The sequence below is a fragment of the Pieris brassicae genome, chromosome 11, assembly GCF_905147105.1.
Source record: "Pieris brassicae chromosome 11, ilPieBrab1.1, whole genome shotgun sequence".
In the NCBI taxonomy this organism is placed as follows: domain Eukaryota; kingdom Metazoa; phylum Arthropoda; class Insecta; order Lepidoptera; family Pieridae; genus Pieris; species Pieris brassicae.
In genome coordinates this window covers 4,972,227-4,997,740 of record NC_059675.1, presented here as the reverse complement: position 1 = coordinate 4,997,740, position 25,514 = coordinate 4,972,227, and the positions used below count along the sequence as shown (strand labels likewise).

The 25,514-nt window shown below is 33.5% G+C and overlaps 1 protein-coding gene across 4 annotated transcripts; it reads left to right on the top strand.

The window, feature by feature from the left end:
* The first annotated feature begins 740 nt into the window (after window positions 1-740).
* On the top strand, window positions 741-25,247 carry LOC123716409 (golgin subfamily A member 4). Of its 4 annotated transcripts, XM_045672139.1 has the most exons (42): window positions 741-1,326; window positions 2,707-2,813; window positions 3,249-3,392; window positions 3,987-4,001; window positions 4,585-4,694; window positions 5,250-5,408; window positions 6,025-6,180; window positions 7,159-7,413; window positions 7,804-7,967; window positions 8,187-8,340; window positions 8,686-8,868; window positions 9,416-9,547; window positions 10,582-10,672; window positions 11,089-11,216; window positions 11,307-11,486; window positions 11,623-11,747; window positions 12,272-12,413; window positions 12,557-12,796; window positions 12,919-13,072; window positions 13,349-13,666; window positions 13,866-14,026; window positions 14,218-14,343; window positions 14,670-14,894; window positions 15,305-15,622; window positions 15,824-15,995; window positions 16,138-16,264; window positions 16,882-16,996; window positions 17,170-17,328; window positions 17,563-17,784; window positions 17,901-18,029; window positions 18,684-18,848; window positions 19,265-19,420; window positions 19,877-19,975; window positions 20,202-20,354; window positions 20,720-20,857; window positions 20,991-21,139; window positions 21,873-21,987; window positions 22,492-22,595; window positions 22,869-23,025; window positions 23,243-23,343; window positions 23,916-24,009; window positions 25,016-25,247. In XM_045672139.1, exons 1-42 carry the CDS (start codon window positions 1,145-1,147, stop codon window positions 25,067-25,069), a joined length of 6,378 nt encoding a protein of 2,125 aa, XP_045528095.1. In that variant the 5' UTR covers window positions 741-1,144; the 3' UTR covers window positions 25,070-25,247. The 4 variants fall into 4 exon arrangements, with proteins under 4 accessions (XP_045528095.1, XP_045528096.1, XP_045528097.1 ...); XM_045672140.1 differs by lacking the exon at window positions 3,987-4,001; XM_045672141.1 differs by lacking the exon at window positions 14,670-14,894.
* The last annotated feature ends 267 nt before the right edge of the window (window positions 25,248-25,514 follow it).

The following is a 25,514-nucleotide window of genomic DNA, read 5'->3' as shown; positions in this document are numbered from 1 at the left end:
AGCGTGGACGTAGCAACCTCAATGATAATCCGCGAGAGGGACGTCCTTTAACAGCGACTACTGAAGATAACATCAGTGCTGTGCGACGTATGATAGAGGAAGATAAGAGAGTGACTTATCAGAAGATACGGTCAGGAAGCTTTGTACCAGACGGATTCCCATATTTTAACCGACGACCAGAAACACCTTCGCATGGACTGGTGTAACTAAAGATAACATTCGAGGTATTCGCTTTACGAGCCCTGAAGATGTGATGAAAGCTTACGAAAATGCCATAGAAAAGACCCCTAAGGAAGAATGGGCCCGTGGTTCGTGGTTCTCAGTGGTTCCATCGAATGCGACGATGTGTAGAGAGGAATGGAGATTACTTCGAAAAACAATAAAAGTATTGGCAACTTTCTACATTAAGCCGTTTTTCATTTTCTAAACATTTTCAGTGTTACCATGATATATTAGATCTATGTATGTATGCACACATCATTTCAATGATTCATTTTATCAAAACATATGGTTTTCATTTCAATGTGAGAGGATTTTGATACTGTAGTAGTATTAATAGAGACTAAGATTCAACACTAGTTGAAACATCAATCATTGATGTTGTCAATGAACTTTGGAAGGATGATAGTGTGGTCCGGGAATACCTAATTTTATGTGAGTGAAGCCACGGTAAAATCTTAAAAGAGCATAAGTGCTTCGCGCTGGCACGATGCCCGTTAGATCGCCAGTCCCCGGAGCAACGGCCATATCATCGCCTGCGCCGCTTATCCATTACCCTCGCGATTAATCACAAAAGCCAGAAAACAGGAATCTACAACTGTTAAACTTAAGTACAGTATAAAAATAAATGTTAATACAAACGCCAGTAATCAAGACTCTCCTCAGACAGGTTAAGAAATTAGGTCGCCCGGTTGTAGCAGTGGGATATTTTTATTGTGCGGTGCAGACGTAGGAACACGCTGCTTCACTAACCGTAAATTTCATTCCATACTAGATTATGTAAGTTCTAACAACTCTGGGGATGTCGTATGTGTTAAAGGTGGCATTTATGTGAAATTGTGTATTTGTTAGTGCATTTGGAAAATGTATAGTGAAATAGCTACACCGTGTTGACCGTGACTTAATACCGTGTTAAATCGTGAAAATGCATCATTTGTATCCTTTGGCGAAGGGAGATGCTCTGTGCCCTTTGGGATTCCATCCTCAAGTAAGGTGGCCGACGCGCTGCAAAAGATGCTTTAGGGATTACAAAGAACACGGTGGTCGGAAAAGGGATGATGATTTCACTGCTTCCACTCCCAGTCTCTCTTACTCGCCAGCGTCACGGTAAGTAGCTAGCTAGTAAAATACTTGCTTATAAATATATAATACAGTAATAAAATTACTTAATTGAATATTTTATTAATTGTATGTATATTTTCGGCTACGTAAGATGTTTTATCTATATGATAGCATATGTATCCAAGCTGAGATACTCTATTTAAAAAAAATTGATTGATTTGACCTTTGGAAAGCTATTTACTTCAAAATGGTCTGATTGAAAATCTGTCTAATTTTTTCCTATTATTGGTATTTATATTTTTATACTTTTATAATATATTATATAAATTTTATTAATGATTTTTAATAATCAACTATTTTTATGAATGCTAAATCAAGACAATGATTGTACAAAACAACTAGTAACATTACTTTTTTTTCAAAATCTATTGATGGAATTCAATTGTAAAAATGTTACGTATCAATAAGTGAGCAAAATGTACAGCTTTGGCTCGTACAATAAGAATTTCCCTTTTTTATCATTAAATATCTTATTTTCGTATCTGTACTTGCACGTGGCAAGTTACGTATTTTAGTGAAACGTTGATATCTCAAACCTAAAGCGTGTTACCTAATGCTAAACTATAACATACCTTCTAAAAATCGTAACCTTTAAACAAAACTCCCTCTGTCAGATCCTATTATAAAGCAGTACTTTATAAAATTCCCATAGTAATTCTTAGTTTTTAAAATATGAATAGGAGCTTTTAGCGAATACAAAGCAATAATAGAATTAAAGCGATATCAGTCGTTAAAGATGGAAAGGCTAGAACATTACGTCAATTGTAAGACCATAAAAGATAATCATGGCAGGATTCCAAATTCCAGCTTAATTTCCGCGAATTGTTTGCATTGATCCCAGTGATGGATTGACTGGGTAGTCTGTAATATAGCCAGCAGTCTTGATACTGTATATGTTCCAACATAAACATTTTAGGTGCATAATAAGAAAGATGGTTCTAAATTTACTTATCTCAGTTGATGGTTATTTTCGCTAAAAGCTCCTATTGTCAAGGAGATCGAATCGAAATTCGAATACATTGAACGCATTTTAAAATTGGAACGCAAAACCGGAAAATTTGTTTTAGTTTATTTTATGACAGAGTATGCAATATCTAGTGATTTAGTCATTTGAAAATTAACCGCTCCGTTATTGAATTTCTTGCCAAATTACATGTTGCAAGTCCATTACGATGTTCATACAGAACACTCACACATTAGTTATTTCTTATTCGTAAACATTTGTATGTTATGAATTCCACAAATTCATATTTTTTATACAGAGCCGGTTTAATTGTCTCGATGTGAATGAAGACAAAATCGTTTAGTTTAGCGTATCTACTTGAAGCGCGAATTTGTTAGATTCATTTACTAATACTTTAACAGAGGCCGTGATGAAGATAATGGAACAGAGACAGAGAGAACTGGCCGAGGCTGGTCTTCAAGCGTTAACCTCAGTTACAACGAACCTGCTAAGAAGGACACTTCTGTGGGTATGTATTATTATTAATTTCTCAACTTTCATAATTAAGAGGTAGTCAGACATTATGTACAGATATTAGAGATTTCAAATTACATGTTTTTATAATATTAAGTCTATAATTTACGATGCATCTGTATTGTTATTTATTATCTTTAGAAATATTGCTGCATTGTCGAAGTTAAACTGTGTACTTGAGATGATCCGGATAAATAAACTTTACTGTCTACAAGATGATTTAGGTTTATCAAGTCTATTTAGGGAGATGAGAATGTTAAACATAAGAGGAAACGATTGTGCGTTCCGTGCGATTGTGATTGGTCAGCAGCATCTCTAGTCAAAATCGCGTTACGCAACCTGATGCGTCATCTTATGACGTCAGTTAGTCCAATCACAAACAAACGCTACGATGTGTTTTGCGTCTTTCGTTTCATCAGAATATTTTTAGGGTCAAGCAAACCCGCATTGTGGACATCCACGCCTGACTTAGCAAACGAAGCAGAGACTGCAACAGCTGTCACTGTTAACCTTAAACTGCCCAAGCGAAGGTTAACTGGACCACTACCTTCGTTGGACACAGGACAAGGAAATGGTATGAAAATGCATATATTGTAGAAATTAAGCCCTAAATTATGTTCCTTTAGTTGAGATAACGGTTATATGTCAATCGATAGTTGGTATCTCTATGTTTATGTGCCGTTTGAAACTATATTTTTCCAAACCAAATAAAAAAATATTTACAGTTAACACTCGAACGTACATTTTTCTACTTAAGAATGTTACAGTTGTTGCATGAAAAACGTTTCACTCTGGAATCTCTGGATTGGAATATTATTTAAACTGTTTTTAACTTTAATAAATAGTCTGTGTATTAAAACAATTAGGTTTTAAAACGTTCCATGGATTTCATCCAAGAAATTTAAAGAAAGTAAAGAGTTAGAGCGCCAAATTGATTTCAATTAAATTTTAATATCTATAAAAACAAACAATTATAGTACCATAAAGATACACGCCATTGTTTTTGTATTACATTTCATTTGATAATGACATATATCCACGTGTGTGGTTCAAAGATTAAATTAAAATTTTTATTTCCTTGGTTTAAAACTCTTATGTCTCATATCTATGTAACTTATTACTCTAAACATTCATACATTTATTGTTTAATAATATTTTCTATTTGCAGCTACGCAAATATATGGTAAACGTTCTTCATTACCCCTTCATTTTGAGCATTAACAAATCGCTATCCTTCCCATTCTTTTTGCTACTTACTGTACCCATTTATGCGAGTCTATATTCACATACTTTTTAACAAGTTGTTGCCAAAGAAAATAACTGTTACAAAGTCTGTGATCCTAGACATAGCGTCCCTTAACATTTCGTACTGTTGTTTGTATCTAACGTATTATATTTAAGATTGAGTACTGTATACGGTATTACAAGAGATGTATGAATGAAGATTATCTATTACTACGCCCAAATAAGTAAGAATCTCTGTGGGATCTATAAAATATACCATTAAAAGTTATAATATTACGCTTTCGTAGTACGTTATTTCATTGCTACATCAGCGCTGTGGATTTCGGTGAAGTTATAATTGGAACTCGTTTATAGTATAAATTCCAGCCATTATTTGAACAAATCAGTAGAAATTGGTATCAGTTTTACAGATTAGCTCTGCTTTTCAGTCTAACGCATAAAATAATATAACAATGTATGTATTTTTAACAATGCCTATTCCAGAATATAAGAACACGAGACTCCAGTTATATTTATTACAGAATCAGTAACTGTACGCCGACCATCGCCGTCACCCTCACCGGCTCCGGCGGCACCAGCCACTCAGATCACAATCAACAAGAATGACTCACTGGCAGAACGTGTGAGAAAGGTACGTCTATATAAAGATTCAGAAATGTGCCAAGAGTTTTATTTCGTATACGCAGTTACTACACGTTGAATGTACTTTGTAGGAAGACGATATTGATAAAATTATTGCCTATTGATAAAACAGCGTTTAACCATTTCTCTATCTGTTTCCGTGATAATTTTACGCTATAATATTTAAAGCAGGTATATTTAAAGTGTGTATAAGTAGGTCAAATCCACAGACGCATTGCCATAGTTTACTCGCGTTTACTCTAAAAATATCTGAAAGGTCGCAATCGTTTTAGCGTTTGGCAATGCAACGGACATAATAATTAATTAAGGAAATGATATATTTAAATACTAATTGATTTATTACTATTGATTGAATGGAAGTAATTTATTTGGTAAACACGTCACGAAAAGGAAAGTCTTGGGATCAATTTTTGGTTGAACACGAATGTTACTTTTTGAATTGTTAAATTTAAACAACAAAACAGCTGAATTGTTTGATAGGAAGTTGGATTTCATTGCAGCGAACTATGCATGTGTAAACAACTTATTAAGGTTTTCGCTGCAGATGCAGTTAATGAAAGCACAAAACAGTTTCGAAAAAGAATCAAATACGGAAAAAGAACGCGAAAGAAGAAGTGCTTCTAGAAGTAAAGAAGAAGAAAGGAGTGCTAGGGCTAAAGAAGAAAAAGCAACTGTTAAAGACGATGTTAATTTTATGATGCAGGTAACAATTCAGGAGACCTTTTTAAAGATTCTAACAATCATTCATAATGATGTGGTGGATCTGTTGTTAGTGCATCTTAGTAGTCTTAAGTGCTAAACAGTGGTAAGTAAAAAAATAAAACATAAGAACAGAGTGTCTTCCCCTTAATAGAGACTGCAAGTAGGGTTATTGGACACTTTCTTATGTTAAATATCCTTATTAGTTAATTAGGTAAAACTCAAATTACTTATGAGTCTTAAGTTAGGGTAGATCGTTATGTGCCATGATGTTTCAGTGAAGACACACGTATAAAAAAATTATAAACATGTTAATTTTTTAGAGATTGTTTTGTTTTTAAAGTAAGATAAAAAATGCCACTTATACTTTTGACAATTTAAAATACCTTATATTTTATATTTCTTTTATTGATGTTAATAATAATATTCCGTCGTGTGGGTCTTACAATCTCTATGCTTTGTTGGTAACTCATAGCGGCTAATATTTAAGGCAGTGATTCTTGTTTGGGACCAGCGACAAAAATCCTTAATTATTAATAATAATGACAGTTCTGATAACCTTTTCGGTGGTTACAATCATAAATATTTACAATGGCAACCAAAATATAATGTTTGTGTAGGTGAAAAGTAGTCGCAATGCACTTTCAAAACCGCCGAAACGTGGGGGACCAACTCGCGAGAAAGAAGAAATATCGGATGACGAACATAGTCTCACTGGTACAGCCACAACAGACACAGAAACAACACTAATTGATGCTAATGTTAAGGAATATCAGGTAAGATTATTTTTTGTTATAGAACATTCTAAAAGCTCTAATTTCTTTATTAAACCCTCTAATAACGTCAATACTTGTATTGAATATACTTAAATCTAATATTGAACATTGTATAAAATTCTCGTGACAGTTTTGTCACTTTGTGATTTTTATGATTTATTTTTATTCAGTAGTCCCTTCTATATCAATTTATATAATATATATGTCGGCGAGGTTGCGTTAAAGCGATCCTAGATGTCGTTATTAGTTGTTAAAAAAAGCGTCAATTGCTGTCTCTTTCAGAGATGGCGTTTGAGTGAGATCTGTGTACGATTCGAAAGTGGGGACGTGAGGTGGTCGCCGTCAGTTTGGTTTTGGACGGCATCCAGCAAAGTCGTACGCAGAACTCACTGCGCTTTAAATCTAAATTCGAAATATGCCACGTGGTGACGAAAGCGACGGCGATTGTTCTCACGAACAACTCGGGGACCCTTGTACGGCGACTTAGTAACTCAAATATAAAAAAAAAACCATTTTAGTATTGCTTTGACGGTCCTGATCTTGAAATCTCTGTCATAAATGTTACTGATAAAAACGATAGTATGTATCTTACGACAGATACTTGTTACGTAAATGCGATACACGCATTTCTATTCAAAAATCCATACAATTTATATACTTTTACACACTACCTAAACATTCCCTTTCGTATCCTTGTCATTGCGTCCTTTCAACCCACACTGCCTGTCACACAATGTTACATCACACATACTTTTTAACGCTCTCGTTTTCATGGCATTTATTCCACTCTCTTTCTTTCTCAGCCACACGCCCACTCTATGCACGGCCAGTCGAACCTTGTTTGAGATTTCTTTGCTATACATTAAGGAATGCTACGCTCCATTTACTCTAGTCCCAGCATATACTCACCTTTCTATATCATAGATTTCATTCCATTCACAAAATCTTAGATATTCAAATATACTGAATTATTTATAGGACCAAATTGAGACCCTTAAACAAGAGTTAGATCTTCTTAAGAAACGTTGTGAGCGAGTTGAAAAAGAAAAAAGTGACATCCTACTTAGAAGGTTAGCAAACATCGACACTGTAAATAAATATTCTATTGGGCGATCTTCAGAAGTTTTAAAGCTACAACAAAAGGTTAATGACCTAACAACTCAAAACGAGGATTTGAAAGATGAGAAGATACATTTGTCGCTTAGGATTAAAGAAGTTGAGGCGGAACTTGAGGTAGGTTTTCCGAAAATTATTATATAGCCTTTTTATCAAGTAAATTTGATTGCATTTATATATAAAACTTTATGTAAAGTTTCATGGCAAAATAAGTCGTTAAGTCTTAAACTGAAATTGAATTGATACATGAGAATGGCCGTAGGTCATCTAATTAATCCTTATTTAAGAGATCTAACTAGAGATTTCAATACAAAACAATTTGTATGTACATAGATTTAGATATATTGAGATTCAAAATTTGATTATTATACGCCAACGTGGCACCACCATACACCAGACATCCCTTGGCAACTTTAAAATTATAATTATTTGCCTTCAATACAGCTAGAATATTCCATTGTTAAAAACTATACTATGTATCCCAAAATTTAATAATCGTTATTCCAGTCAAGACCATCAGCTGAGGCACAGACACGGCAAATCGAACAGTTAAGGGCGAAATTGATTGCCGCAGAAACATTATGTGAGGAACTTATGGACGAAAACGAAGATATGAAGAAAGAACTCCGGGATCTTGAAGAAGAAATTGAAGAGATGCAAGACAATTTTAGGTAACTTTAATAACATCCATTATTTTTTATACTTTTCTTTAGAAATCGCCTTTATAAAAGTTTTTCAATCAAAATAATGTCATGTCTTTTAAACGCTCGTATAATTAATTATAACTGGGGCAAGTGTACTTTTTTAAGTTGACAGAATAACTTTTTTTACTACGACTCCGTAATCTGTCTTTTCTATGATATAAGGAATAACAAACTATCTTCTTACAGGGAGGATCAAGCAGACGAATATACCTCACTTAGACGTGAGTTGGAGCAAACGATCAAGAACTGCAGAGTTTTATCATTCAAATTAAAGAAAACAGAAAGAAGAAATGTACAATTGGAACAAGAGAAAGTTGATCAGGAGAAAAAATTATTAGAGGTAATAAAAGTTTAAAATGTCATGAATTTGTTACTTTTATTATATATTATTTATTTCTTTATATTTATGAAACCTCGTTTATTTTAACCCCGTGGAGGAGTTAATTGTTGGTAGCCGTGCACTATAGTTGGTACAAAAGTATTGTTTCAGGTTGAAAGGTACAGTTGAGTTTGTATTATACTATGATTTATTGACGATAATGTATAATACTCGTGTAATTAAACAATTATGCAGATTCGTTAGGGATTACATTATTCATAGTATACACTATACAGGCAGCTGTAAATAAAATAAAAAAAGTAATATTTATTCATACGAATATTTTAAGCTTTAATATATTAACAGATCGTCGGCGGTAAAGATGGATTACAACGTGAAAACCGTATCAAAGAGCTGGAACAGGAAGTGTCGCGATCCAACGAGGTAGCCTTAAGGCTTCAGCGGGAATTAGCTGAAGCGAACACCAAACTCGTCGCTGCCTCGGGCGCTCCACCAGCCAATCTAAAAAAGCAACCTATTAGTGACGGAGTAAGTGTCTTATTAAAATACGTAGGTTGTATATTGTCTACACGATGGGTTTGGCATCACCGAATTGTGCTTTCTAAAATTACATACAGAAATAGTAGAAACGACAAATCTCTTCAATTGTCTCTATGAAGTGCCTTTGAGATTAATTCTTCAGATAGTTCGCTTATTCGGGTAATAATTATATATCTAAATAATTTATTTAGAAAAAAATTACTGACTTAAAACTTCTGTTAATATAGACACAAACTTCTCGAAAACTCAGAGATGTGAGTCTATCGAGATGACAGAATTTGGCGAATTCTAATTTACGGCCGCTTTCTATATTGAATCAAAATATTTTTTTACAAGGATTTCAAAGCAGGGATTGACATATATAATATATATTATATATTAGCAAATTCCATATTAATACTAGTTATACTATTTAACCTGCCGAAGGTGAAGTGGGGTTTCACTTTTCCCATGGAGGGTTCCTTTTGGGCGTGCCCAGATGCCAGCGCTTAGACTTGTACTATGATGTAGTTTTTATGTGTGATTGAATTTGTAGCAAAAAGTGTCTCGGTCATCTTTAACCCGAGGAGGCAGTCAAGAGGACCCCGCTCAATTATTACGCGATCTACAAGACTCACTCGAAAGAGAGGCAGATTTAAGAGAGCAACTACGCAACGCAGAAGAAGAGGTAATCAATCAAATTATTGTTTCCAACAACTCTAAATATTGATTAGTGTTCACAAATCAAATTAATGATACCACTATTACTCGAGTATTATAGTGGCTAGGACCAATAATGTTAATATGTGTATAAAATAAACAAAAAACCTCAGCCAGCTGGCAATAAGCCAATATCTGAGTCAACAACAGTCTGTTAACATAATATTGCACACATTTAAACTATATGCCGTATACGCTATTGGATTTACGCTAACAACTATAACCAATAAATCGAAGTGCTATGAATTTTCATCAGGGTTTTAATCACCGCTTCAAAGGCAGCATGACCGCTCAACCGAAGGCATCATCACATCATTCTATTAACCGAACTGCCAATGATAAACAAAACTTACTTGATTTTCATGAACTAGAAAATAAATTAGGTAACTTAGATTTAAGTAAATTACTATCAATTGGTGTAAATCAAACTATCCAATGTCCTCAAGATGCAGTTCTGAGTTATTCAGAAGGCTGTCAAACAGAAATCTTAATGGTACATGATGTTGAAACTGATACTGCTAAGATATGTCTTGATTCGTGTATACAAAGCGATAATAATACATTGGAAACGTCATCTCAAACAGAAAAAAAGTTTACTAAAAATAAAGGTTTGCAGACTGAAGCTATCGGAGCAAATGTAATAACGCAAACTGAAAAACCAAAGCTTAATAGTGCAGGCGTTCAGACTAAACTAATTAATGATAAGTTCGTTGAAACCATATCAAATCTAAAATTAGATCGTGATTCAGAATGTTTTAATAAAGAAACGCAAACAGAAGTATTCGATAATAGGGAAAAATCAGATAGTCCTCCTCTATCAGCCGAAAAGTCATCTTCATCTGGTCATGTGCCCTTTTCTCTTGCATTGTTTAATCCATTGGCAGCGAGGTTCCCAATTCTAGGTACATGAAGCATTTTAATTTATTTAGTGTTCCCATAAATAACATTGTCAATATAATAGTTTTCATAGTAATATTACTGATGAAACTAACCGATTTTCAGGCAAATAACTTACGTAAAACAGCGTCAAGAGTTGAGGACGACAATGAATCATTGCTACTACAATTGAAGAAAATGGCTACCAAAGCCAGAAGTATGTCCAACGCATTATGTTATTCAAAACTCGTTTTGTGTATTCCAAAATCCCAAATTAAACCCTGCATCAAATCTTTAACATACATAATACCTACGAAAGTTCATATAAATATCACATAAACCACCCTGTATCTTGCCATTTACCAAATGATTTGGTAAAAAAATAATTTTGTGATTGCTGTTACTAACATGCTTTTTTACATAAAAGGATACTTCAATAAATCTTCTGTGGTAGCCATTTTCTCCAGAAAGCTTTAAATTTGAAAATTAGAAAAAATAATATCTTCGCTCTTGACTGTATGTGTATGTGTTATTTCGTTATACTAAAACATTTCGGCTTTGACTGTGTTAAATTTGGATTGATTTTTATATGGTTATGAAGGAATGAGGAACAATAATATATTTTATTATTAGGTCGTAAATTATCACCGACAGCCCCAACAAACAGACTTGCAATTGAAGCCCCCAACGAAAAAGATGAAGGTATATCTGATGAAGAAGATCCAGCAGAGTTACGTCTCTTGCTTGAACTTAATGAACAGGTAAACTATCGTTAATAAAGTTTACGTTTTACATTAAATAAAATATAATTCATTCATTCATTTTACATTCTAAACAATTTATTTATGAAGGAAGCCGCAGTATTACGCAAAAAAGTAGAAGATTTGGAATTAAACAAGGAATCATTGAAAAAACAAGTTAAAGAGCTAACGGAAAAAATCTCAAATGCGGCGACGAAGACAAATGCCAACACCGGCGCTGCATTACGTCGTACAACGAATAAAGGCAATTTAGCGGAAGAAAAAGTTAAAGTAAGTTAATAATACATAAAATGTTGCATTTAAAAATACATATTTTTACTCAAATTCTGATCGTGTGGTTAAGTCACGCCAGTCGGTCGATCTGCGCGGACGTAATGTGCTAATAATATTTATTTAAAATCTATAGGTACTAGAAGATGAAATCGCTGAACTTAGAAAGAAACTTATCGAAAAGGAAAGGGACTGCGAAAGATTACATGCAGAGTTGAGTCTTGCTCAGAAAAAACCTAAGGCATCATTGAATAAGAGCAAGTAAGTGAAAATACCATACCGTAAATAAAGTTTGTTAAAATATACAAACTATCAATTTTCGGTCGGCTCGGCTGAAATATTATGAACGGTTCAGTAAGTGAACATACATTTTATAGTATATATCTTTATTTTTTCGCAAAAATAAAAAATTAAACTATTTCAACTCGTAAAAACACAAAGCGCTTTATAATAAAATAAACTAGTGGCACGGTAATCGTTTTAGGTCTGAAACTAAGATTTCTGTATCTGTTTCATTATAATTATAATCGTAAATTTGTCAGTCTAATAGACAAGTAGGTGATCCGCCTCTCCTATGAATGACAAACGCCGTCGACTTTTTGGGTCTAAGACAAGCCGATTTACTCACGATGATTCCTTCACCGTTCAAACGAATATTAAGCGCACGTATAAAGAAAATCCATTGGTGCACAGTAATTTTGCACAGCCGGGAATCCACTAGGCCAACACTTTAAAGAGGATAATCAAATAACCTTTTTTGCAACTGCTAATACTATCACTTGTAGGTCACTCGATGGAGAACAACAAAATGTCGATCTTAAACGACAACTGCAAGTTATCGAGCAAGAGGCAAGCGTATTAAGAACCAAAACGCAGAATCTCGAGGCCGATAATGAGAAACTGCAAACGGAGAATAAAAGGCTGCAGGTAATCCTAAGATATATATCGCTTCGTTATGCATTAAACATTGTACTTATTGTTTAATTGTCTAGAAAGATTCACTGCACCTGTAATTTAGAGTTATATGTTGTGAGATTAACTCTGTAAAGACGATTACAAAATATTTACAGTTGCTTAAAGGAGCAAAGTCATTAAAAACAGATAAATCGCTAGAAGTAACAACAACTAAAGTCACACAACTTGAAACGGAACTGAAGGAAGCTGTAGCAAAAATAAAAGAACTAGAAACGTCAAAGGATGAAAAATCAGAAAAGAAAGTACGATTTAGCAGTGAAGTCTCTAAAAAGGAAACTGACAATCTTAAATTGAAACAAGTGGAATTAGACAAATTAAAATTAAGTTACAATAAGGTTAGTAAAAATATACTAACAAATAATATTATAAAAATACTAGAGTACTATTACTACTAGAGTAATATTACTTCAGTCCTGAAAGTAATATTATAAAATTAATGTATTTATAATATTCATAGCTTGATAAAGAAAAAGTCAAACTCCAAACGACACTTAAGGAATTAATGGAAGATTCAATTAAGACTTTCAAACCAAGAACACCGAAAAAAGTAACTGATTTAACAACGAAACTACAATTGAAGAGAATGGTTGATGACTTGGAAAGTGAAATAGGTAATGTATTTTCCAACTTTTCAATTGATTTCCTATTTACGCAGTGATAGATATTTATATATATATATATTTATTTGGACTTTTTAGCATGATATTATCTATTATAAATACGATCTAGAAACCGAAATAAGCAACAAAGCTAGACATTAGTTACCGTTCTTAAAAAGCAATTCAACAAGCAAACATTTTAGTTATCCACGCATAATTTAACATATATCTCTTTATTCTATTTATATATTTTCTTTGAGTATTTATTTAAGCTTGAAACGTTTTCAGGTGAACTATACGTAATTATGAAAAATGCTGGATTATCGGGATCACTAGATAATAAAAATACACCAAAAAATATAGAAGAGCTAAAAGAAAAATTATCAAAAAAAGAAGCAGAGTTTACGAATGAAAAGAATCGTTTGCAAACCGAAATAAGCAAATTAAAAGATTTCAATGATAAAATTGAAACTGAGAAGAATACGTTTGCAGAAAAAGTTAAAAGCCTCGAGTCTGAGTATAAAACCACATTCGCTGAATGTAAATCTTTGAAGGACGAAAAGAAAAACTTGGATACACAGATCACGAAATTGACTGCTGAAATGAGTACGTATCAATTAAAAATAACTTTTTTTAAAGAATAATTAGAGTAGATCGTAAGTGTTTCATCGGGGTTCAATTCCAAGAAAAAAATATTAAAAAACTATAAGTGAAGACAACCAGAACAAGTAATTAAACTCTAAACACCAATAATTAACTAACCTTTATAGTAATATACTAATGTACTAAATACTTGATATTTCAGAAAAGAATAACTCGCAACAAACTGCAGTTTCCGACTGTATGAAGAAAATAGAAGAGTTAAAGAAAGAATTAGACGTTAAGGATAAAGAAATAGATAAATTTAAAAAACATGCTGAAAGTTTGTCTAAAGCGGAACAAGATAAGAATAAGTTGTTAAAAGAGGTATCAATTATTATTTACATTTGATAAATACATTTAATCTGAAAACATAATACACAAGTAACAGGATAAGTATTTTTTACTTTTACGCTTCAAGTCCTGTTTCATTCGACTCGTGACTCAAAACACAGGATTCATTTATACAATATAAAAAAATAATTGTTTTATTTAATGTTACTTTTACGTTAATATAGGTCGGTGACAAAACCAAAAAGCTAACTGAATTGGAGAAGAAACTTAAAGATTGTGAAGATAAATGCAAAAGAACCGAAAAGCTCTTGGCTACTCGTAAGGATCGTGTTAGTAAATTAGAAAAAGAGGTTAGTATACCAAATGTTGCACTTTCATCATTTAAAAAAAATCAGTCAAAATCCGTTATAACGACATCGAAGGGACTCTCATATTTGGTTGTCAAAACTGATTGACGTAACAGCCGATGACGTTGTTATTAAGAACCTAATAGAATAGAATTCAGCCGGTACCTTTGAGATTGGAATATAACTGGTATGTTGTTGTAAACGATGTAGTAGTAAACGGTTTTGTATTCTCGTATTAAAAAAATCAATAAAAATACTAAAAAAAGCTTACGTTTTTATTTATCATATATTGTAAACTTAATATGTAACGTAATTCTTTATACGACTAGCTCTCAGAAGAAAAGGATCTCATAGAAGAATTAAAAGATTCAAAAAGACGATTGTCATTTGAATTAACAGGCCATAAAGATGAAATACAAACGAAACTTTTGAAATCCGAAAGCAAGCTCATGTCTTTAGAAACCGAAATGAAGGAATCAAAAGCAGATTATGAAAATAAAATAACAAATTTAGAATCTACTATAGCCGCCAAAGATTTTCACATTAAACAACTGGTATTATGTGTGACCCTAGAGTTTAGATCCCTAGGAGCCTCCTAGTCCTTCATAAATGACGAAGTTTTAGTAAAATTATATTCGAATTAATATCACTGATCCATATTCTATCCTGTATTTAAAAGCATAGTAGTTGGGAAAAAATATTCCTTTTATAGACGCTTGTGCATGTTACTAGCATTTAATTATCTGTGTCAAGGTACTATCGAATGCCTGGTTCATAGACTTATGTTTTAAAATTAAAATATGAATACTATCCGTCTGTGTATTGCGCATATCAAAGCAAAACTACGAATTCAAAATCGGTTCAAACATCACAAACATATTTTATACACAGCTCAGTGCGCTAGTAAAACAAAAATAAACTTACCTTTAGAATCCTTAGAAAATATTTATTTCTTGATTTACAGGAAGACGCCTTACGTGACACATCTAATCAGAAATACGACGAAGCAGTTTCATCTGTTGAACTGGCCCAAATGCAAGATAAGTATGAGAAAGCCGCTAGTCAATTGAAAGAAAAGGAAGAAGAATTAAAAACAACCAAAGAAGATTTATCGAAAGTTGAGAAAGAGTTGAGTGCATTGAAAACTGAAATTGCTCAGGTTAAATCTACAATTAGTAAAACGGAGAATGATAAAAAAGATCTTGAAGATAAATTGAAATTAGAACAAAAGGACTCGAAATATTGGGAAAGTAAGGCGTCCGAAATTGACACTGACTTACAGGTATTTAACAAATTCTATCCACGGTGCGCACAAAAGCACATTTGTATACTGACTTTTTGGACTACATACAAGACTTTTTGCTCAAAGAATTTGATTTCTATGTTAATTTCTCTTTAAACTCAAACATTTTATAAAAATAAAATTTAAATCAACTAAAATTATTTTTTCATTTTTTTCTAAAAATTGTTAATCTTGTACCAGGCTGAAAGGAAGAAAGTTGAAAGAATGAGATTATCTCACGACAAAGATACGAAGAACAAGGAAGCGGAACTGGCAACACTTAAAGGAAAATTAAAACTGGTAGAGCAGTCTTCAGGTGCAGGTGCAAAGAGAATTGCAGACCTTAAACAAGAACACGAGGACGCTGTCAAAAGTGAGTATGCACATAATTTAGTGGCTTAAGAGCTTGAACTATCGCAATTTTTTCATTTGTTTTATTATTATTTAAATTAGACATTAGATTATTTACATTGTTTTGTAAAGAATCTTTTATTTATGCATATATATTTTCTCAGAATTGGCACATAATCTAGCGGTAGAAAAGGCAGAATACGAAGAATTGACCGTTAAATATGAACTGTTAGAAGAAGAACACGTAGTAACAAAAGCTAGATTGACCGTTGAGAAGGAACAAGCTCAAGGGTAGGTACCAACTAATACATAAATCCAACTTAAAAATAGTTAGTATTTTGGATATATAATATATATATATAATCTTTTACGTCCATATTCTATAATAATAATAATAATGAACAATTTTTTTTGACAACACTGATCTAACTAGTCCACAGTACACAAGGGCTTAGTAGGCATACATATGCATGAATAAATTGCATTACAATTATTTTGTGTTACTTGGTGAATGTTAAAAATATTTCTAAGGAAAAGTATTCTTAGAATTCTGTAGACCATCGTGTCTCTACAATTTTTATGTACGACCCATGTAAAAGCCAAAAGTTAAGTAAAACAGTCTTGCGACCCCGTCACTGTAAAATTATAATAACATGTACATAGCGCGCTATTTTTAAGTAATAGTAATAGTAAGTAAGCTATAAGTTTATTTTTGAAGTTATTTATTAGATCTTCACATCTAGTTTTATAACACTACACTAATAATTCATTCCTTTTATAAACTCTAGTATAAAATGTAGTTTGTATCTATAATGTTTCAATACACTGCGACCCCCTTTTAAAAAACTTCCCCCGCTTGAGAAACAACGCTGTAGACAGACTTAAAATTTTATAAAATAAAATTTCAGAGACCTATTACATATTCAAAAAGAGTTAAATGAAACGCTTGCTGAGCTCAAGTCGTTAAAAGAAAGCTGCGCCACACAAACATCGACTTGGAGTAATGAAAAAGCTGAACTACAAGTAAGCATTTGACTTCATTATCTTTTTATTTCTAATATAATATATACGTTAATTTTTTTGAATTCTCTTTCTTTTAAACTTGACTTTCTCAAATACTTTCTGAAAAAAATATCGTTATTTTAAATTGGTTTTCGCTTAAATATAGCTATACTGATTCTAATACGATTTTTTAGAGAGAAATATCATCTCTCCAAGAGCGTTTATGTGGAGGCGGCTGGGAAGTTGAGAAAGCACGACTCAATACGAAATTAGAAAAGTTACAACGTGAGCTACGAGATTCAGTTCAAAACCATGAAGCAGTAGTACATCATCATGACCTCGTTAAGAAAGAGGTGAGTAAAATAGTCTTTAAAATAATGCCCATGGACCGTACTACTACTGCCAGAAATTAGAGTTCAGGTTTGAATACACTGAATAGTCAAAGCGCATGTGCAACTGAGGTTGAACCTTGAAAGACTCATTGTATATACATACATTATATACATATAAAATATATTCAAATCTGAGCTCAGACGCTCTTTTAATTTGATAAAGGTATTTTAAAATTCATTAATAATTATTCAAAGCTGGATGAGGCAAAACGAAAATTAGAAGACTACGAGAAAGTAAGCAAAGTGCAAAGAACGCTGACAGCTGATAATGCAGAATTAGAAAGAGAAATGGCTACACTCAATAGCAGACTTGAACAGATGGAGAAGGCAAGAAAGAATGAAATTTCGGAAACTAAGATGAGGTATGAAGAACAAATGAACACGATGCGTGAGGAACTCAAATCTCTACATAATCAGGTTAGTATACTTTACAGACCCAAAAATAGATGATATGTTAGATAGCTAATCCTACTTGCAAAAAGCCACTCGAGTTTCATCAATAATTCAATTTATTTCATATATTATATTTAAAGGTATCAAGATTCAAACGGGAAAGAGATAATTACAAACAAATGCTAGATTCTGCTCAGAAAGCGATGTCAGATATGAAGAATGGGAATAAATCAAAAACACCACGCAACTCTATATCCAGCACAGATGATGTAAGTAACCTTATTATCGCCCATTTATTTAGATCCTTTTTTAAATTGATTCGTCATCTTAGTTGCGTGAATACAAGAAGTAAATGCTTAGTGTTTTGGTAATTTTATGTAAACAGCCATTTTGTACCAGCTGCCAGTAAGGTATATCCGAACCGCTTAGGGGACATCAGTAAAAGAACGTACCATTTCCTCAAAGTTTGGCAACACACAACACGCAACGCCATGGGCTGCAGTTAGCATTTTATTCAAAATCACCTACTCGATTGCCACCTGACTCATAAAAGAAAAAACAGCTGCAAAAATAACGTAGTTCATTATAAAGAATATTCCTGATACCCCTTATCCCTTTTACGATACCAAGGCATATGCCTATATGGCGGATAATAATATTCGCGTAGCATAGCTTCTTGCGGATAAAGAAAATTTAGCAGACATATCCCACGGAATACCAGAATAAAAATTAAATTAGCTACCGCAAGATAGTGTATCTATGTAATGATTGATAAATTCATGACTTAATAAATTCTACGTACGTCTGTAAAATTAAATGACGGGGGTCAAAGTACCCAACACTGGTTTAAGTATAGAATTCGACAAAACCTTGTCTCTATTGAGTTCTATTAATTGAATCAACATATAAAAACAATATTTTAGGAGGAATTCCGCAACAAAGTGGCGACATTGGAACAACAAGTGGCGTGTTTGGAAGACGAGCTATGTGAAGCCAGACTGCTCTCTTCAAAGCTGAATACCGAATTGATCAGTGAACGATCTTCCGCGGAAGTGCGTTTAGCTGAGATGCAATCACGTCTTAACGAGGTATGATTTAGGGTAATGGTATGCTATCTTAAACAAGAATGACACCGAAAATTTTATTATTCTATAATATATTTTCTTCCACTGTTCAAACTGGGTTTTACCCTAATTGTTTCTATGAAGGCCTTAGTTACATTACCAACACTATTTAACAAGACTGGTGCGGCAAGAAAACTGTTGGTTAGTCTTTTAGAAACTAAATACTAACTAACAAATGTGAAATGATCATAGGATCCTTGTTTTCGTTTATTTTTACCGTAAAAGCAAAAGACCAAAAATATCCTCTGTAATCAAACTACTCTTTTTCACTTACTTTTCGAAAAACTATATTTTTACTGAAATTTAAATAATTAATCAAATTCAAGTATCGCATACATTGTGCCCGCAAGAGTAAGTCGTAATAAACCATAATTTCCTAGTACGAAGAAGATAGACTACTATCATCCGGGCGTGCCCGGGTGGCAGGAATGGCGACTCGTATGGAGCTGGCCTGGCACAAGGAGAGAGATGAACAACAGAGGCTACTGCAGGAGACTTCTACACTTGCCCGGGACTTGCGACAGACGCTGTTTGAGGTAAGATTGCAGTTACATTTAGCTTTAGTAGAAGAAATGTACTGGACCTTTTTTTACCGATATGTCTCTATAATATTTTCTATTTACTATTTACGATAATGACACATCTAAAAAAACTGCGAGCTATTATAACTTCATAGCCCGGGCCCAGCGGTCCTAGTTTTTTTTTTTAGTGTTTTAGTAAATAAACTCCCTAATAAGAAAAGGGAGGTTTGACACTCCAATGCTTAGCTTCTAGGCCACAGGTCTGATGAGATATTAGGGGTCCTATGTATAATAATAATATCATAATTTCGATGTGAGTCAGTCAATTGTACGGAAATTATTGTTTGTGAGAAAGACTTATATCGAATGCATTTTACGCCTTCTTAATGTAAAGGAAAGAAAGATCTTAAACACCAATTATAATGCATCATAAACGCCAAATAGTGATGAAATTGGAAACTTAAATTTCAGCTCGAGCGGGAGAGAGAGAAAGAGAGACTAGATATGAAGAGGAGAATCGATCAGATCAAACGAACCACCGAAGAAGAGACTGAAGAAGCTAAGAAAAAGGTTACTTTTTTTGAGTTAATAGAAAGCTGTTCTAAGGCTTTACCTTAGTGGTAAAGTACACACGTAATGCCATACTATTCTACATTCGGAAACCCCAGCAAAACGCCTATAAAATATAATTATTGAAAATTATTCCGAAATGTCTGCCTCAAACGAGCATAAGTAAATGAGCACCGTTACTTTAAAAGCAATTAAGGAAAAATAAAATGTAAGCATTTTTATCTAGGTAGCAGAATTGCAGTGCGACTTATTAGATCTTCGGGATGCGCACGCAAAACTGCGTACGGCCAATGAAAAATTGCGAAGAGATAAAGAGAGACATGACAGAGATCGGGACCAAAATAAACTGCTTGTGGGGTCACTTAAACGTGCACAACAGGTATATAAAACTATTGGATCTAAGAATTATATTGGTTATCAGATTTCATAACACTATTATTAAATATATTTTTATCTAGGCGCGTGTTGAAATATTTAAATAAAGAGAATTATTTTTATATGCATCGCGCTCCTGACACGATTGCTATTGTTACAATACAAACCAGAGTGGTTTACAAATGTGATATACCTTGATTAGATTGTGTTATTCTGTTAAAGAAATCGTGACCTAACATGTAATATTTTGGAAAGTAAAAATGACGAAGAATTTATTGCTAGTTCGAGTTTCCGTTGAGTTGAGAACTGATAATACAATTAGAACATTTTGAAGTTATGAACTCACTCTTTTAACAATTTAATTTGCAGGAAGATGACCGTGTAGTGACACAACTTTTGGAAGCAATAGATGAGCTGATCAAACAGAGTCCGGAAATGTTCAAAACTGAAACACCTATCAGGCCAGAGAAGAGTCTAGCGACACCAACGCCACCTAGAAGAAACAGGGTGTGTATAGTGGTGTTAATATTTGTGTTTAGTGAATATTTAACTGGTCTATAGAATATAGAAATTTAGTATCTGAATATTGAACTAGTTACAAATATTAATTGTATATAACATCTGTAATGAATTTCCCCAGTCATCAAAGTCAAGATCCCGTTCTGCAACTCCTGAGCAATCAGCGGCTGTAACCAATGGAGCGACAGGCGTGCGTCTGCGCATGCTGGCTGACGAGTTACGAGCCTCACGCATCGCAGAACGACAGAGAAGACAAACCACTTCAAGGCGGTATTTGCTATTTTTATTTTGCTTTTAACAATGTGGTAGTGTCAAAATCCATACAAAAGACTCTTAATGGACAAGTCGATACTTAATATACAAGATTCAGAAAAAATATTCTCCTTATTCATTAAAACGAAAAAACAAAATTAAGCAGTGATCTGTGAGTATTAACGTAAAAAACTGTAGACAAATGAGTTCACAGTGGGTGATTTCATGTTTGTGAATAATTATAAACCTAGCCCTAGTTTAAAGTTTGCTTCATCGGCCTAAAACTTAGTCACAGAGTTTTAGGAGTTTTAAAGCCTAAAATTTTACAGAAAAAGAAAACAGTACGATTCGTTTATTGAGTGTATAGAGAGTGTCAAGTACAGTATTGTTGCGAGAAAATGTAAAATTACCTGATTTGTTGTTTATTACTGGCACTATAGATTCCATTATAATATTCGGTAAATAGGGCTTTGGTATGCAGAGACAAACCTATAATATCTGAGCATACATGTTGGCTATGCTTAATTCATCATAAAGCTAACGCTATTATTTTGTTTTTTGGTTAATAATATCTGTCCTATGGGCAATACGTTCCGTTTAGAGTTTTTCACGATTAAAACGCACACAATGTTACTATAGTTAAATTTATGTTATCTGTCCCAATAATAAATTGTAATAATAATTATACGTGTAATAACCATGTCACAGTGTTTTGTTAAATATTAACATTTTTTTTATTCGGTCCAATCAGTGCTATGTCTACGGAGCCGCGTGAGACAATGACGGTTACGGCATCGAGAACTCCCTCGCGCGTACCCTCACTGAAGAAACGGTCTATTTCATTAGAACAAACGACTAAAGAACAGGTATTACCACATTACGTTTCTAAGGCTCATATACCGATACATTTATTAAGTCTTTGTGTATGTCTATGGAAGAACTCGGCAAATCCCAATGCTACTAATGCACTTTCTCTTTCAACGATACATCCTTTTTTATTATGCATAATAAACTTTTTTTTTGTCTTTTGTTAAAATACCTTTTACACATTAAGAAAAACACTTTTTGAACGGATTAAAGCTGTGTATTATTATTAAAACTTATAATTACACCGTGACCACGAACGCTGAAAAGCACGCGAAACGTCGGAAAAAAATTTAAAATTAAGAATTATGTAAATAATTATAAGTTTTAATAATAATACATAGCTTTAATCCGTACCAAAAGTGTTTTTCTTAAACTTTTTTTTTGTTATTTGCCATGAAACCTGTATATCTTAATAGCTTTTTGCTATGAAAATGATTTAATAGAGGGAAAATTAAATCATTTTCCTCAATTAAAACATGACATTCTTAATGGTCCATTTCCAGTCTTCTATTTGGAAATCGGTGGACGATAGCAGCGTATCTTCGATGCAATCGTTGGACGGCGATGATAGACTGTTCACTATGCAACGCGATACCAGTTTGGACAGGTAACATAACCTACCTCGGGAACTTTTTTATTTATTTGTTAGACCTTTATGCCGTTTACACTATTAATTGAATAGTAGTTGTAGTATTTTATATTTTTACACTATGAAATATTTCTGCACGAATCTAGGTTTTTACACTGTGATTAAACCCAGGATCTCCAGGGTAGTAAAAAAGATATACATGTATTACTATAGCGCCAGGTCTAGATGGTGAAGCAAGAGGATGTTATACAAAAGGTTACTAAACATTTATTTTAAAAATCTATTCTGTAGTCGTCTATCGGGTGGCTCAGCCCAGAGTGAGGTTCTTCCATCAGAAAAGAAGAAGAAAAAGAGTATATTTGGCAAATTGAAGAAGCTCACTAAATCTCGTTCTATCGACGATCATGTGGAGGAGGTGGAATTTAGACCGATAGGGAATGTGTCACAGGTAATTTGGATTAAAAAAATATATTTATTAAATAAACGACAATTATGTAATGTGTGAGCGATTACGACGAATGAGATTACATAATTTTCATGTATTTGTTTTTGTTAAACAGTAATATATTAATGCACTTACATAATTGCTAAACGAGCTTTTTTAAAAAATATACCATATTATGCTCATCATGTATATGTATTTTACTATACTTTATTTTAAACAGCAAGGTTCCGATTCCGATATGAGTGCCACGGGAAGCAAGCAGAACTTGCGCGGAAGACTTTCCGATATGTTCAGTAGAAAACAACCGTCGCGTGGAAACAGGTAATAGAATATCTAGTAAAAAGTTTTGATACCGTTATTATTTACATTGCAATCGATAACAGTCATAACTGCATTATGATCGTTGACGAAAAGCAACAGGATATCCATTACTCTTAATCTGAGATCAACAAAACTGACCTCAACCCCTGGCATGTGTTTCTGATGTAAGCACTTGAGACGTATTCATTATACGACGGCGTGACCCACTACCGCACAAGGAATTGGTATGAGAATGACATTAGTTCACGCTTTGTCACGTGACCATTTCCATACAAATTTGCATGACGTTAAGTCAAGCCTGTTGTAAAGTGATCGTTGTCAAGTAATTGGCTCATCACTAAATCGAGACATTTGTGAATTCAGCATCTAACATATTGTCTTTGATTTAAACAAAAGTATTTTGTTTATTAAGAGTTGGAGATATATAGACAAGCTGTATTTGTGCCTCGTGTATCTATACTTAATATTTCGGACTATTTTGACTTACATAGTAATCAATAATGAATATATTTTATTAATTATGTTAAATAGAACCAAAGTACTTGTCCTTTCATGTAATGATTGCTTTACAGTAAGGAACAAAGTCCAGACACTGGTTCCACAAGCGGCTCTCGCTCCATTCTACGCAACGCGAGTTCATCCACACTGCCTCGATCAACAGTCGCGGTACAAAACTATTCACTATTTTAAAAAAATGCTTCATATTTTCTGGACAAATGTTTTACATTTTATTATATATTAGAAATTATATTGTTAAAAACCTGTCAAGGTAGCGTTAGATATCTGTATCGGGATCATTTGTCAAATAGGCAAGTAGGTGATGAGCATTCTGTGTCTGTGATACGCCGTCGTCGTTTTGGGTCTAAGGGGCTGGTACACAAAACTGCGATGCGACGTGCATCGCAAAAATCTGCAAGCTCCCTCTACGCATCGCAAGAACTTGCGAATTGATTCGCATCGCGCATTCCTGCGATGTTGCGTCACACTTGTTGACGCCATTTTAGTTCGCTCAGGGACAGCGTGTGGAATTCTCCCCTTGTACGATTGTTTCTGAAGATATGGTGATAATAAACTTAAAAGCTCTTCGAATGAAGATATGCTCATCCTAAAATACTCCAAAAAAAATGTTTCGTCGGTTTTCAAAGCTTTATATTTTAGAAGAAAATAGTTTCCATCGAGATTCATAATAGTAATAAATAGATGAACCCAAAATCTTCTTTGTTTCTTTTTCCTGTATATCCTAAGCAATAATAAAAGTGCACATTTCTTATTACGATCCATGTCACGACCTAGTTTTCAATTCAAAATACGTTTAGTACGGTTAACGGTCGTCGAAAGAATGGTCACCCTGGGAGACGCCTTGCCGCACGAAATCGCATTGCAGCAATTCGTGTCGTAATTTTCTGCGTTGCGAATTCGCATCGCAGTTTTGTGTACAAGCCCTAAGGCACGATTTTAGACACGATAAGGTTTCCTCACGATTTTTTCCTTCAGTATAGCAGCTAGTGTTAAATGCACAATAGGGATTTAAAACGTGCGATGAGGGTCGCAAGTTTAAAACATCAGGCCAAAACTACTAAAACCTAGATTCAAGTATATTTTACTAGATAATTAACGACTGAAACTAGGCAAATATTAATGAATGATTCTGTTATTCAATTATACATTTTAGAGCGAAATGCGAGCATCGAGCGCAACGCCCGGTACGAAGAGGAAAGGAAAATAACTAAACGATTTTATTTAGCTTCATTATATTATCCACCCTATTCCACATAGCTGTAATATCACATACATATCAAGATTGGAGATCCATTATCTTACGGACTATCAACTAAAAACACCTGAACGTCGTTTGTGACCCTTTGTTTTGTATTTACCTACTTATAAATAAATGTTGATTGAAAAAATGGTTTTATTAAACTCAAATCATTGTTATAAAGATTTATTAAAACCTGTTTTTTTACATTAAATTAAACGTATAAAAAAATTCAGATGCTCTTTTGTTTTACGACATAAATATATTTTCGAAACGAACATAACGCCAATTCTAACAGGTTCATTAAAAAAACTAAATCAGTCTAATTGCACTCTTATCTAGTCTCGTCTGTTTCAGTCAAATTGTGTTTACTCTGTGAGAAAAAGAGACGGTTGAGTACTTTAGCTAAAATGGT

What these genes read in the sequence shown, in the direction of transcription:
- LOC123716409 (XM_045672139.1), top strand. Translation starts at nt 1,145, where the DNA reads ATGCATCATTTGTATCCTTTGGCGAAGGGAGATGCTCTGTGCCCTTTG. An exon ending in CACTTAAACGTGCACAACAG is followed by an intron (nt 20,355 to 20,719) that starts GTATATAAAACT and finishes TTTAATTTGCAG; the next exon opens with GAAGATGACCGTGTAGTGAC. An exon ending in CGCCACCTAGAAGAAACAGG is followed by an intron (nt 20,858 to 20,990) that starts GTGTGTATAGTG and finishes GAATTTCCCCAG; the next exon opens with TCATCAAAGTCAAGATCCCG.